Genomic DNA, 13,506 nt, shown 5'->3' on the forward strand with positions numbered 1-13,506 from the left:
GGGACCGGAGCTCGAGCCGGGACCGGGATTGGAACCGAGACCGCCGGCGGGGCTGAGGCTGGGGCTGGCGCAGGGACGGGGGTTGCGCTGCGCTGCCCGCGGCTCCGCGGCCCCGGCCGGGCAGCGCCGGCACCGGCAGCGTGAAGGAGCCGCGGGAGCGCAGCGGCCGGTCCTGCCCCCCCACCTCCTGCCTTCCTCCCCCCTGCCCACCCTCCTCCCCCTCCCCTGCCGCCAGCTGCGCCCCGCGCCCGGCGCGGCGATGGGCTGAGGCTGCGGGGCTCCGCGGGGCCCCGGCCGCAACAGGATGAGGAGGGGCTCGGAGGGCAGCGGGGAGGGCGAGGGGCTCTCCAGCCTGCGGGCCTTCGCCCACAGCTCCTCGCTGCACGGCATCAGCCACGTCTTCGCCTACGGGGCCGTGTCCCTGCGCCGCGTGCTCTGGGGCGGCTTTTTCCTGGGCTCGCTGGGGCTGCTGCTGCTCGTGTGCGCCGAGCGCGTCGCCTACTTCCTCACCTACCCGCACGTCACCAAGCTGGACGAGGTGGCTGCCCGCAACCTCACCTTCCCGGCCATCACCATCTGCAACCTCAACGAGTTCCGCTTCTCCAAAATCACCCGCAACGACATGTACCACGTGGGCGAGCTGCTGGCGCTGCTCAACGAGCGCTACGAGATCAGCAACCCGCAGCTGGCTGAGCCCCACGTCCTGGCCGCGCTGCGCGACAAGGCCAACTTCAAGAACTTCAAGGCGAAGCCCTTCAGCATGGCCGAGTTCTACAACCGCACGGGCCACGACCTGGCTGACATGCTGCTGCAGTGCTCCTTCCGCGGCACCGGCTGCACCGCCCGCAACTTCACCGTGGTGAGTGCCGGGAGGGTGGGAGGGGGCGCGCCGGGCGCTGCGGAGGGGCACGGCAGTCCTGCTGAGGTCAGAGGCCCGCAGGTGATGCCCCTCTCTCATGCGCCCCCCGCAGCACTCCCAGCCCCTGCCCACCCCGCTGGGCGCAGGGCCGGCCCTGCCCTGGGGGCTGCGGGGTGCCAGGCGCTGCCAGCAGTGCCCGGGAGGAGCAGGGCTGTGCCGGGCACCCCGTGCTGCCTGGGGGTCTCTTCTGGGTGGTGGTGGGCACAGGATGCTCAGGGTTGTGGGGCGGTCACAGGCACAGGGTGCTCACAGGTGCAGCCCCCTACCTGTGCCAGCCTCAGGTGCCACCGGAGCAGCAGCGGCCGCTGCCCTGACTGTTGGCACAGGGGCTCCCGTGGGCGGCTGTCCCATGGGTGGCATGGGTGGGGGTCCCTGTGCCAGCCCTGCCGTGACCCCCAGCACCACCTACTGCTGCCCCCAGAAGAGGGCACGGACACTGGCATAGGCAGGGATGGTGACACTTGTGTGACAGGCAGGGACATGGGGATGGGCAGGGATGGTGGCACAGACAGGATGGGCAGGGGCAGTGTCACAGACAGGATGGGCAGGGTGGTGGCATGGGCAGGACAGGCAGGGACAGTGTCACACGCAGAGTGGGCAGGGACAGTGGCACGGGCAGAGTGGGCAGGGTGGTGGCATGGGCAGAGTGGACAGGGACAGTGGCATGGGCAGGACAGGCAGGGACAGTGGCACAGGCAGAGTGGGCGGGGAGGTGGCTTGGGCAGGACAGGCAGGGACAGTGGCATGGGCAGTGATGGTGGCATGGGCAGCACAAACCCTCCCCTCCTGCCACAGCAGCAGCAGCAGCAGTGTGGGCGCTGGGCAGCTCCCACCGGCCATGCCAGCTCTGCCCAGTGCACAGCCCTGTCCCCAGCAATCACGGTCACTTTAATGCTCTTAGAGCACTAATTAATTCCTCACACAGCTGAGAGACGAGCTGCCCTTTGAGAGGTGTGTGCCCCTGTGCCCCCCTGTGCCCCCCATGCTCCCTGTGCCCCCCTGTGCCCCCCCGTGCCCCAGTGCCCATGGCCAGGGCTGCTCTGCCCGTGTCCCCATAGCCAGGCACTGGTGGTGGCCCCTGAGTGCCAGGACATGTGGCAGGAGGGCTGAGGGTCCCCAGGGCACAACTTGGGGTGGGTGGCACTGCCTGGTTAAGCAGCAGGGTCCTGGCTCCACCCCCCAAAATCCCCAGGCTCAGCCAGTCTTAGCCCTGGGCCACGGTGCTGAGCCCTGGCACTGTGTCCTGCACCTCATCCCAGCCCGGCCCAGTGTCCCCGAGGCTCCTGGACACGTGCTGAGGGCCCACGGGCCATCGGGTCAGCTGTGTCTCCTCCGGCCTCCCCCAGGGCCAGGTGGATGGGGCAGGATGGGGCTGTGGGGACAGGGGATCTGCAGGGAGCAGGGTGGAGGTCCCAGGATGCAGGGTGGGGGTCCCAGGGGGCAGAGTGGGGGTCCCGGGGAGCAGGGTGGGGGTCCCAGGATGCAGGGTGGGGGTCCCAGGGGGCAGGGTGGGGGTCCCGGGGAGCAGGGTGGGGATCCCAGTGAGAAGGGTGGGGGTCCCAGGATGCAGGGTGAGGGTCCTGGGAAGCAGGGTGGGGGTCCCAGGATGCAGGGTGGGGGTCCCGGGGAGCAGGGTGGGGGTCCCAGGGAGCAGGGTGGGGGTCCCAGAGTGCAGGGTGGGAGTCCCAGAGTGCAGGGTGGGGATCCCCGTGAGAAGGGTGGGGGTCCCAGGGGGCAGGGTGGGGGTCCCGGGGAGCAGGGTGGGGGTCCCAGAGTGCAGGGTGGGAGTCCCAGAGTGCAGGGTGGGGATCCCCGTGAGAAGGGTGGGGGTCCCAGGGGGCAGGGTGGGGGTCCCGGGGAGCAGGGTGGGGGTCCCAGGATGCAGGGTGGGGATCCCAGTGAGAAGGGTGGGGGTCCCGGAGAGCAGGGTGGGGGTCCCAGGGGGCAGGGTGGGGGTCCCAGAGTGCAAGGTGGGAGTCCCAGAGTGCAGGGTGGGGATCCCAGTGAGAAGTGGGGGTCCCGGGGAGCAGGGTGGGGGTCCCGGGAAGCAGGGTGGGGGTCCCGGGGAGCAGGGTGGGGGTCCCAGGATGCAGGGTGGGGGTCCCAGGGGGCAGGGTGGGGGTCCCCAGGGAGCAGGGTGGGGGTCCCAGGGGGCAGGGTGGGGGTCCCTGTGTGACCCCGAGTGTGGAGTGCAGGAGTGGCAGTGCTGGGGCCGTGTCCCCATCGCTGTCCCCACCCATGCCCCCCCAGCATCCCCAAGCCGGGCAGCCGTTGCCATGACACCCGCCCCCCCCTTTCCTCCTTGGGCACCGCATTGCCATGGCAACGGGTCCCCACTTTGGGAGCAGCTGGTTGCCACGGCAACGCCCCCTCCCTCCCCCCCGTGGGACATAACCCCGGGTGGGGGCACCCACAGCAGAGCGGGCCGTGACGTCACGGGGCTGCGCGGCGGGAGCAGGGGGCGCCGGGACCGGTCTGGGGGCTCAGGGTCACCCCGGGCCCTGGCTGGGGTGCAGGTCCCGGGGTCCCTGCGGTGGCTGGCCCAGGACAGCTCTGGGGGGGGACAAAGAGTCCTGGTCCCCATCACGTTCTGCCTTGTGCCCTCCCATCTCAAGTGTCCCCACGTGTTCCCTGGAACCGACGAAACCCAATATCCCTGCAGAGCCGCGGCAGCGCCGGCACGGGCACCGCCAGCGGGCTCGGCCTCTCCTGGGGGCGCGGGATCCTGTCCCGGGCACTGGGATCCTGTCCTGGGGCACTGGGATCCTGTCCCGGGCACTGGGATCCTGTCCTGGCTCATGTGGGGCACTGGGATCCTGTCCTGGGCACTGGGATCCTGTCCTGGGGCACTGCGACCCCATCCTGGCTCCTGTGGGGCAGGGGGATCCTGTCCTGGCTCCTGTGGGCCACGGGGATCCCCATTGCCGTGTTCCCATGTGTGTCCTGTGTCCCCTCAGGGTCCCCACGGTGGCACCGGAGCCCCATCCCCCTGTCCACATGGGGAGTGGCAGTGGCAGTGACAGCCCTGTCCCCGTGTCCCCATGTCCCCGTGTCCCTGCAGCGGCAGTGACAGCCCTGTTCCCATGTCCCCGTGTCCCCATGTCCCCGTGTCCCTGCAGTGGCAGTGACAGCCCTGTCCCCGTGTCCCCGTGTCCCCATGTCCCTGCAGTGGCAGTGACAGCCCCGTCCCCGTGTCCCCGTGTCCCTGCAGCGGCAGTGACAGCCCTGTCCCCATGTCCCCGTGTCCCCATGTCCCCGTGTCCCTGCAGCGGCAGTGACAGCCCTGTCCCCGTGTCCCCATGTCCCTGCAGCGGCAGTGACAGCCCTGTCCCCATGTCCCCGTGTCCCCATGTCCCCGTGTCCCTGCAGCGGCAGTGACAGCCCTGTCCCCGTGTCCCCATGTCCCTGCAGCGGCAGTGACAGCCCTGTCCCCATGTCCCCGTGTCCCCCGTGTCCCCGTGTCCCTGCAGCGGCAGTGACAGCCCTGTCCCCGTGTCCCCGCAGATCTTCACCCGCCTGGGCAAGTGCTACACGTTCAACCCCGGGGGCCCGGGCCGGGAGGTGCTGACCACGCTGCAGGGCGGCTCCGGCAACGGGCTCGAGCTCATGCTCAACGTGCAGCAGGAGGAGTACCTGCCCGTCTGGGGGGACACAGGTGAGCCCCTGCCCGTCTGGGGGACACAGGTGAGCCCCCCCTGCCCGTCTGGGGGGACACAGGTGAGCCCCTGCCCGTCTGGGGGGACACAGGTGAGCCCCCCCTGCCCGTCTGGGGGACACAGGTGAGATCCCCTCCCGTCTGGGGGACACAGGCGAGCCCCTGCCCTGCGCCTGACCCCTCTCTCTGCCCTGCAGATGAGACCTCGTTCGAGGTGGGGGTGAAGGTGCAGATCCACAGCCAGGACGAGCCGCCCTTCATCGACCAGCTGGGCTTCGGCGTCGCCCCCGGCTTCCAGACCTTCGTGTCGTGCCAGCAGCAGCGGGTATCCGGGCACGGCGCCCGGGCTGGGCACACCCCGAGGGACCGGGACGGGCCCCGGAGGGACCGGATGGACCCTCAAAGGGACCCAAAGGGCCTGGGATGGCCTGGTGTTGCCACACGTCCCCACGGGTAGCGCTGCCATCCCCGCGGGGACACGCCCTGCCCAGCCAGCCGTGGGCACCGTGCCCCTGCACTGCCAGGAGCAGCCCGGGCTGTGGGGCAGCCCCACGGAGGTGCAGGCAGCCCCAGCGCAGGCAGCGACCCCCGGCTCTGCGGAACAGCCGCCGGGGGGGCGGCCGCGCCGGCCCCCGCAGCCAGACACCTAAATTTAGGTGCCTCGGGTGGGTGTCACCACGTGTGCCGCGCATGGGCGGCAGGAGCACGGCGGCAGCGGGAACGTGGCCCCGGCACCCACGGGTGGGGGGTGCTGGGTCTGCACCGGGGCCAGGGGGAGGGCGGGGGTCCGTGCTGAGCCCCCCACTCACTCGGCACGTCCTGTTCCTGCACGCTCCCACGCAGTGCCACCTGCCAGACCCGGCTGTGGCACCCGGTACAGGTGACAATTGCTGCGACACCCGTCGCCGTGACCCGACAGGAGGGGACGGGCTGGGGCGGGGGCTGTGGCTGGCACTGGCGGTGGGTGGGCTCTGCCCGAGGGACGGCACCGCCGGGAGGTGCGGGGGTGTGACACTGGACATCGGGGCTGCCGCGGGGCCCCAGGACGCCGTGTTTTCCTTAGCGGGTGCCCGGCAGCTGGTGTACCTGCCCCCGCCGTGGGGGGACTGCAAGGCCACCCCCATCGAGTCCGACTTCTTCACCAACTACAGCCTGACGGCGTGCCGCCTGGACTGCGAGACGCGCTACCTGGCCGAGAACTGCAACTGCCGCATGGTGCACATGCCGGGTGAGCGGGGGGGCGCCCGGGGGGCTGCGCGGCTCCGGGGCCATCCCCCGCCCCTGCGACCGCCGCCTCCCCCGCAGGCAATGCCAACGTCTGCACCCCCGAGCAGTACAAGGAGTGCGCCGACCCCGCGCTGGGTACGTACCCCGTGCCCCCCAGCGGCACCCCGGCCTGTCCTGGGAGCCCCTCCGCCTCCCCGGGTCCCCCTTTCTGTGAGCGCAGCCCCGGTGTCCCTGTGCCCTGGCTGGGATGGGGTCACTGCTGTCCCTGTGCCCCCAGCACTGTGAGCTGGCTCTGGTGTCCCTGTGTCCCCATTTCTGTCAGTGCAGCCCCGGTGTCCCTGTGTCCCAGCACTATGATTGTACCTCTGGTGTCCCCGTGCCCTGGCTGGGGTGGGGTCGCTGCTGTCCCCAGATGCGCAGGGCCGGGTCCCCTCCCTGTGGCACACCAGTCCCGGGTGGCACCACCCTCTCTGTCCCCGGGCACCCCGGCTCCCCCCGTGGGCAGGGTCCAGGGGTCCCGGTCCCACGCGCGCCCCCCCAGACTTCCTGGTGACGAAGGACAGCGAGTACTGCGCGTGCCGCACGCCCTGCGCCATGGTGCGCTACGGCAAGGAGCTCTCCATGGTCAAGATCCCCAGCAAGGCCTCGGCCAAGTACCTGGCCAAGAAGTTCAACAAGACGGAGCAGTACATTGCGTGAGTGACACTGCCACCAGCCCTGCCACCCTGCGGTGTCACCAGGCCTGCTACCAGCCCTGCCACCAGTCCTGCCACCAGCCCTGCCACCGGCACTGCCACCCCAGCATTGCCACCAGCCCTGCCACCCTGCGGTGTCACCAGCCCTGCCACCAGCTCTGCCACCAGCCCAGCCACCCTGCGGTGTCACCAGCACTGCCACCCTGCGGTGTCACCAGCACTGCCATCAGCCCTGCCACCAGCCCTGCCACCCTGCGGTGTCACCAGCCCTGCCACCAGTCCTGCCACCCTGCGGTGTCACCGGCCCTGCCACCAGTCCTGCCACCCTGCGGTGTCACCGGCCCTGCCACCAGCTCTGCCACCAGCCCTGCCACCAGCCCTGCCACCCTGCGGTGTCACCAGCACTGCTACCAGCCCTGCCACCAGTCCTGCCACCCTGCGGTGTCACCGGCCCTGCCACCAGCTCTGCCACCAGCCCTGCCACCCTGCGGTGTCACCAGCACTGCCACCCTGCGGTGTCACCAGCACTGCCATCAGCCCTGCCACCAGCCCTGCCACCCTGCGGTGTCACCCCCACCTCGCCAGCGCACGGTGTGACACGGCTCAGCCCCACAGCCCCAGCATGAGAGCTGGCATCACACAGCAGTGTGACAGTGTGAACACGGCACAGCACGGCCCCACGACACCAACCAGCACCGTGTGACACGTCCCCAGCAGCCATGAACGGCCCGGAGTGACAGTGTGACAGGCACAGCCCAGAGTGACAGTGTGACAGGCACACCCACACAGCATCCCCCGGCAGACATGGCCTGGGACAGCGCGGCAGTGTGACACAGCACGGCACAGCCACGCACAGACACAGCCCAAAACGATGGCGTGGCATGGCATGGCATGGCATGGCATGGCATGGCATGGCATGGCACGGCACAGCCCAGTATGGCACAGCACAGCATGGCTTGTGCCCCCAGCCCTGGGCACCCCTCTGCGCTGCCCCACGGTGCCCCATGGCACAGTGCAGCCCCCAGCCTGGCACGGCACGGCCTGACAGGGCATGGCACAGCATGGCTCAGCCTGGCACGGCACAGCCTGGCACGGCACAGCCTGACGCCCCCCCCGTCCCCTGTCCCCCCAGGGACAATGTGCTGGTCCTGGACATCTTCTTCGAGGCGCTCAACTACGAGATGATCGAGCAGAAGAAGGCGTACGAGGTGGCGGGGCTGCTGGGTGAGGGTCGGGGTCTGGGGGTGCCGGGGCCCCGCGGTCTGCCCTCACTGACACCTGTCACTGCCACTGCCACCTCCCGCGCAGGTGACATCGGGGGGCAGATGGGGCTGTTCATCGGCGCCAGCCTCCTCACCATCCTGGAGATCTTCGACTACCTGTACGAGGTGAGCCCCCCGGCCTCCCCCGCGCGGGGGTCGCGGGGCCGGGACCCTGACCTGCCCCCCGCAGGTGTTCCGGGACAAGCTGCTCAGCCTGTACAAGGAGAAGAAGCGGAGCCCCCGGAGCGACGGCGGCACCCTGGTAACCCCCCGCGCCCCCTCCCCAGCCCCCGGCCCAGGGCTCGCCCCTCCTCATCCCCCCGCTCACCGCTCTCTCACTGCCCGTCCAGGAGCACCCGCCGGTCCCGGGCAGCCCCCCGGCCCCGCGCCCACCCAGGTACACGGCGGGGTGTGGGGCTGTCGCTCCCCGGGGAAGGTGGGGGGCCGTGGGGGGCTCCCCAGGGCCATTCCCTGCAGATCTCCCGCATTCCCTGCCAACCCCGGCATTCCCTGCAGATCTCCCGTTCCCTGGTGACTCCCCCATTCCCTGCAGACATCCCCCATCCTCATCATCCCCCGCAGCGCCTGTTCCGGGGCGCCCCTGCCCTGAACCCCTCAGCCGGGCTGGGTGCCCTGAACCCCTCAGCCGGGCTGGGTCCCCCCCCTCCCTCCGGGGCACAGTGGGGCAGGAGAGGGGGGCCGGGGGGGGCACACGGGAGGGGCTCCAGGTTGGCGATGGGGGGACACAAGGGGAGGGGACGAGGGGCAGAGCCCCCCAGCAGGCAGGGGGTGGCGGTGGGAGCTGACCCCCGCCCCCCCTGCAGAGCGCCTGGCCCCCCCTGCCCGGCCCCGCGCCCCGTCTCGGCGTCACCCCGAACCTGCTACCTCGTCACCCGGCTCTAGGGTCCCCCCCGGGCCGCCCCGCAGAGCCCAGCCCGCCCCCCCGCCGGCCGGGGGGCTGGGGGGACACCCCCGGGCCGCGGGGCGGCCTCCAGGCCTCCCGTGCCCCCTGAGGGGGTGTCGGGGGGCTGGGGGTGAGGGGCCCCCCGGCCCTGCTCCCGCGTCCCTGCATGCGCTGCCTGTGCCCCCCGCGCTGGACATGCCTCCCCTCCCTACAGCCCCCCAAATAAAGAGGTGCCCCAGGCCCCGGCTCCGGGCTGCTGGGGGGCGGGGGTCCCAGGGCTGGCCGGGGGTCCCGGCAGCCCAGGAAGGAGGAGGCGGCGCTGGGGGAAGCTCTTTATGGGACACGGAACGCGCATCACCCGGTACAGCAGCGCCCGGCAACGGCACATCCGCGACCCCCAGGGGAGGGTCGGGGGAGCAGGGAGAGGGGAAAGGGGGGTGTCCCCCCCCGGGGTCCCTGTGCCTGGTCCCGGAGGGTCCTGCCCCTCCACCAGCCCTGTGGCCCCATTCCTGGGGCTCCCATGCCCTTGGGAAGCCCCCCGCCCCCAGGTGAGCCCCGTGTCCCTGGGGGGGTCCCAGCCCTCTCATCCGCCCCCCGGGGCTGGGGGTCCGGGGGTGGCGCCAGCCCCCCGCAGCCAGGGCAGAACCTAATAAATACTGGGGTGTGGGGGGCTGCAGTCCGGGGGGCTGGCACGGGCTGGCACCCGGCTGCGGGGGCTGGGGCTGCCCCCTCAGGGGAAGCGGGGGCCCCTAGGGGGGGCAGAAGTCGGTGAAGTAGGGGTGCTGCAGGGCCTCCTCCGCCGAGATCCGCTGCACAGGATTGCACTTGAGCAGGTTCTGCGGGGCACGGGGGGCTGAGGGGCACAGCACAGACCCTCCCCATCCCACAGCCCCACAGCTGGGCAGGGGGCTGCGAGGGGGAGGGACCCGCTCCCGGGAGCCAGAGCCCCCAGGAGGTGGGCAGGGGGGACAAGTGTGGGGGACACAGCGATGGGACACGAGCAGGGGCAGCGCAGGCTGGGGGACACAGGCAGGGCTGGGGGACACAGGCAGGGCTGGGGGGACACGGCAGGGCTGGGGGGACACGGCAGGGGGAGCACGGGGGGACACAGGCAGGGCTGGGGGACACAGGCAGGGCTGGGGGGACACAGGTAGGGCTGGGGGGACACAGGCAGGGCTGGGGGGACACAGGCAGGGCTGGGGGGACACAGCAGGGGGAGCACGGGGGGACACAGGCAGGGCTGGGGGACACAGGCAGGGCTGGGGGGACACGGCAGGGGGAGCACAGGGGAAGGGGACACAGGGGAAGGGGGGCACAGGGGAAGGGGGGCACAGGGGAGGGGGGCACAGGGGAGGGGGGCACAGGGGAAGGGGACACAGGGGAAGGGGGCACAGGGGAAGGGGGATACAGGGGAGGGGGGCACAGGGGAAGGGGGATACAGGGGAGGGGGGCACAGGGGAGGGGGGCACAGGGGAAGGGGGCACAGGGGAAGGGGGATACAGGGGAGGGGGGCACAGGGGAAGGGGGGCACAGGGGAAGGGGGATACAGGGGAAGGGGGCACAGGGGAAGGGGGACACGGGAAGGGGACACAGGGGAAGGGGGGCACAGGGGAAGGGGGCACACGGGAAGGGGGCACAGGGGAAGGGGGCACAGGGGAAGGGGGCACAGGGGAAGGGGGCACAGGGGAAGGGGGCACAGGGGAAGGGGGCACAGGGGAGGGGGGCACAGGGGAAGGGGGATACAGGGGAAGGGGGGCACGGGGAAGGGGGCACAGGGGAAGGGGGCACAGGGGAAGGGGGGCACAGGGGAAGGGGACACGGGAAGGGGACACAGGCAGGGGGCACAGGGGAAGGGGGCACAGGGGAAGGGGGCACAGGGGAAGGGGGCACAGGGGAGGGGGGCACAGGGGAGGGGGGCACAGGCAGGGGGACACAGGCAGGGGACACAGGCAGGGTCTCACCTGCAGCAGGTCCCGCCCAGTCGCGTTCAGCTTGGGCACCACGTTGACCAGGGAGGTGGTAGCTGGGTACATGGGGTAGGGCTGGGGACACACGGGTGACCCCCAGCTCCCCCAGACCCCCTCATTCCCTCTGCCCCCCCGGGTCCCCTGCCCTCACCTTGTAGTCGGGCAGCTTGGCCATGGCTGGCCACTGCTCCTCCGTAGGGGTCCCCAGCAGCGTGGGGACAGTCAAGGGCCACCAGGGCGGTCAAGGGCAGCAGCCCCTGCCCCCCTGCCCCTCTGCCCAGCCTAGGGGTTCCCATTCCAGGGGATCCTCATTCCCAGAGATCCCCATTCCCCAGGGGCTCCCTATTCTGTGGGATTCCCAGGACTCTGCATTCCAGGATTTCCCCAATCCCCCATTCTGTGGGTCTCCATTCGGGAGGGATCACCATGGCCACAGGACTCCCCATCCCCAGGGGATTCCCCATCCCCAGGGGATTCCCCATTCAAGGGTTTTCCCCTTCCTCTGGGCTCCCCATTCCCAGGCAGTCCCCCCTGGGCTCCCCATTCCCAGGCAGTCCACCCTGGGCTCCCCATTCCCAGGCAGTCCACCCTGGGCTCCCCACTCCCAGGCAGTCCCCCCTGGCTCCCCATTCCCAGGCAGTCCATCCTGGGCTCCCCATTCCCAGGCAGTCCATCCTGGGGTCCCCATTCCCAGGCAGTCCATCCTGGGGTCCCCATTCCCAGGCAGTCCATCCTGGCTCCCCATTCCCAAGCAGTCCCCCCTGGGGTCCCCATTCCCAGGCAGTCCCCCCTGGCTCCCCATTCCCAGGCAGTCCCCCCTGGGGTCCCCATTCCCAGGCAGTCCATCCTGGCTCCCCATTCCCAGGCAGTCCATCCTGGCTCCCCATTCCCAGGCAGTCCACCCTGGGGTCCCCATTCCCAAGGATATCGGAAGATCCTCTTCAGCTGGTCGTCCACGTCGTTGCCCGGGAAGAGGGGCCGCCCCGCATTGGCCAGCTCTGGGGGGACAGGGGGTGGTTCCCACGGGCCCCCAAGGCCCCCCCAGGCCCCCCCACTGCTCTGGCCCCCCAGTGTACCCGCGAAGATGCAGCCAGCTGACCACATGTCAATGGAGGTGGAGTAGAGCTTGGCACCGAAGAGAACATCAGGGGGCCGGTACCACAGAGTGACCACCTGGGGAGGGACAGGGACACTCAGGGACAGGGACAGGGCAGCCCCAGGCAGGCCCGAGCCCCCCGAGCCCCCACTCACCTCAGCTGAGTAGCAGCGCACGGGGATGCCAAAGGCCCGAGCCAGCCCGAAATCTGCCAGCTTGAGCTCCCCGTTCTGGGGGGACAGACGGGGTGAGCGTGGGGGCCCCACCTGTGTCCCCTGCACCCCAGGGACAGCGGCCCTGCTGCCTTTCCCACCACTGGGAGAGATGGAGCTGCAACTGTGGCTGGACAGGCACCCGGCGTGACTCCCCGCGACAGACAGACAGACAGGCAGACAGACAGACAGGCAGACAGCCCCCCCTCTCCGGGTGTGAGCCCCCAGCACAGCCTGCTGCGCCCCCAGAGCCCCTGCTGCCCGTGCCCACCCTGTTGATGAGCAGGTTCTGGGGTTTCAGGTCCCGGTGCAGCACGTTGCGGCTGTGGCAGAAGGCGAGGCCCTTCAGCAGCTGGTACATGAAGGACTGTGGGGCACAGACGGGCATCAGCCCCCGGCGACCCCACGGGGCACAGCGGGGCCGGGGGCTCCCCGGGACCCCCCACACACCTTGACAATCTCGGGGTCCAGATCCCCGTTGCAGCTGTCGAAGTATTTCTTCAGGTCCTGGGGGAAAGCGAGGGGGAGCCGGGAGCAGTGATCACCAGGGACCCCCGGGACCCCCAGGGACCCCCTGAAACCCCCCGGGACACCCGCGTCCCCCCAGGGACCCCCCAGGACCCCCCCGCCCGCGGCGCTCACCTGGTCACAGAACTCAAAGACCAGGGTCAGCTTCTTGTCGCTGTGCAGAACGTCATGGAGCCTGCGGGGAGGGTCCCTGAGCCCCCCAGCGCCGGCAGGAGCGGCCCGAGCCGCGACCCCCAGCCCCGGTACCGCCCGGTACCACCCGGAGCCCCCGGTACCGCCCGGAGCCGCGACCCCCAGCCCCGGTACCACCCGAGCCCCCGGTACTGCCCGGAGCCCCCGGTACCTCCTGAGCCCCCGGTACCACCCGAGCCCCCAGTACTGCCCGGAGCCCCCGGTACCGCCCGAGCCCCCGGTACCTGACAATGTTCTTGTGCTTGAGCTCCTTGAGCAGGCAGATCTCCCGCAGCGCCGAGCTGGGCACCCCCTGCGGGACACGCGGGGTTGTGGGAGCCGGGGGATGTCCGGGGGTCCCGGGGATGTCCGGGGGTCCCGGGGGGTCCCAGCCTCCGCCCCCCCCTCACCTCATCATCGTCGTCCAGCCGCACCCGCTTCAGCGCCACGATCTCGTGCGTCTCCCGGTTCTTGGCCTTGAACACGGTCCCGTAGGTGCCTGCGGGAGGCGGAAGGGTCACGGCCGAGCCCCCGGTACCTGTACCGACACCGCCGCCGCCGGGCCCCACAGCACCCGGCTCCTCCCGTACGGCCCCGGCCCCGCCGCACCTTCGCCGATCTTCTCCAGCTTCTCGTATTTCTGCATCGCGCCGCGATCGGTCCCGGCCCGGCCCGGCCCGGCCCCGGTACCGGCCCCGCCCGCCCCGCCACACCTCCCGGCAGCCCCCGCGCGGCTCCGCCCCGCCACACCTCCCGGCAGCCCCCGCGCGGCCCCGCCCCCGCCACACCTCCCGGCAGTCCCCGCGCGGCTCCGCCCCGCCACACCTCCCGGCAGCCCCCGCGCGGCCCCGCCCCGCCACACCTCCCGGC

The 13,506-nt window shown here is 71.3% G+C and overlaps 2 protein-coding genes across 4 annotated transcripts; one reads left to right on the forward strand and one right to left on the reverse strand.

Moving 5' to 3' along the window:
• The first annotated feature begins 15 nt into the window (after positions 1 to 15).
• ASIC3 (acid sensing ion channel subunit 3) lies at positions 16 to 9,371 on the forward strand. Of its 3 annotated transcripts, none has more exons than XM_056483571.1 (11): positions 26 to 859; positions 4,424 to 4,574; positions 4,772 to 4,899; positions 5,652 to 5,802; positions 5,880 to 5,936; positions 6,343 to 6,496; positions 7,629 to 7,720; positions 7,805 to 7,884; positions 7,949 to 8,020; positions 8,109 to 8,155; positions 8,583 to 8,902. In XM_056483571.1, the coding sequence occupies exons 1-11, from the start codon at positions 305 to 307 to the stop codon at positions 8,659 to 8,661; spliced, it is 1,566 nt and encodes a 521-aa protein (XP_056339546.1). In that variant the 5' UTR covers positions 26 to 304; the 3' UTR covers positions 8,662 to 8,902. The 3 variants fall into 3 exon arrangements, with proteins under 3 accessions (XP_056339547.1, XP_056339546.1, XP_056339544.1); XM_056483569.1 differs by having other exon boundaries at positions 63 to 859; positions 7,805 to 7,877; positions 8,583 to 9,371; XM_056483572.1 differs by lacking the exons at positions 7,949 to 8,020; positions 8,109 to 8,155; positions 8,583 to 8,902 and having other exon boundaries at positions 16 to 859; positions 5,909 to 5,936; positions 7,805 to 7,888.
• Positions 8,983 to 13,330, reverse strand: CDK5 (cyclin dependent kinase 5). The gene is made up of 12 exons (XM_056483574.1): positions 13,246 to 13,330; positions 13,047 to 13,135; positions 12,882 to 12,949; positions 12,580 to 12,640; positions 12,388 to 12,444; positions 12,209 to 12,304; positions 11,881 to 11,955; positions 11,706 to 11,802; positions 11,558 to 11,627; positions 10,781 to 10,841; positions 10,624 to 10,704; positions 8,983 to 9,498 (listed from the first exon to the last, which is right to left on the reverse strand). Exons 1-12 carry the CDS (start codon positions 13,280 to 13,282, stop codon positions 9,412 to 9,414), a joined length of 879 nt encoding a protein of 292 aa, XP_056339549.1. The 5' UTR covers positions 13,283 to 13,330; the 3' UTR covers positions 8,983 to 9,411.
• Positions 13,331 to 13,506: the final 176 nt, after the last annotated feature.

The sequence above is a fragment of the Oenanthe melanoleuca genome, chromosome 2 (genome assembly GCF_029582105.1).
Source record: "Oenanthe melanoleuca isolate GR-GAL-2019-014 chromosome 2, OMel1.0, whole genome shotgun sequence".
Lineage (NCBI taxonomy): Eukaryota > Metazoa > Chordata > Aves > Passeriformes > Muscicapidae > Oenanthe > Oenanthe melanoleuca.

Excerpts from the sequence above, each read along its gene's own strand:
- ASIC3 (XM_056483569.1), top strand. The coding sequence starts at position 305 with ATGAGGAGGGGCTCGGAGGGCAGCGGGGAGGGCGAGGGGCTCTCCAGC. Across the intron at positions 4,575-4,771 it reads GCCCGTCTGGGGGGACACAG|ATGAGACCTCGTTCGAGGTG; the intron begins GTGAGCCCCTGC and ends TCTGCCCTGCAG. Across the intron at positions 5,937-6,342 it reads GTGCGCCGACCCCGCGCTGG|ACTTCCTGGTGACGAAGGAC; the intron begins GTACGTACCCCG and ends GCGCCCCCCCAG.
- CDK5 (XM_056483574.1), bottom strand. The coding sequence starts at position 13,282 with ATGCAGAAATACGAGAAGCTGGAGAAGATCGGCGAAG. Across the intron at positions 12,445-12,579 it reads TCTTTGAGTTCTGTGACCAG|GACCTGAAGAAATACTTCGA; the intron begins GTGAGCGCCGCG and ends GCTTTCCCCCAG. Across the intron at positions 10,705-10,780 it reads CCAAGCTGCCCGACTACAAG|CCCTACCCCATGTACCCAGC; the intron begins GTGAGGGCAGGG and ends GTGTGTCCCCAG.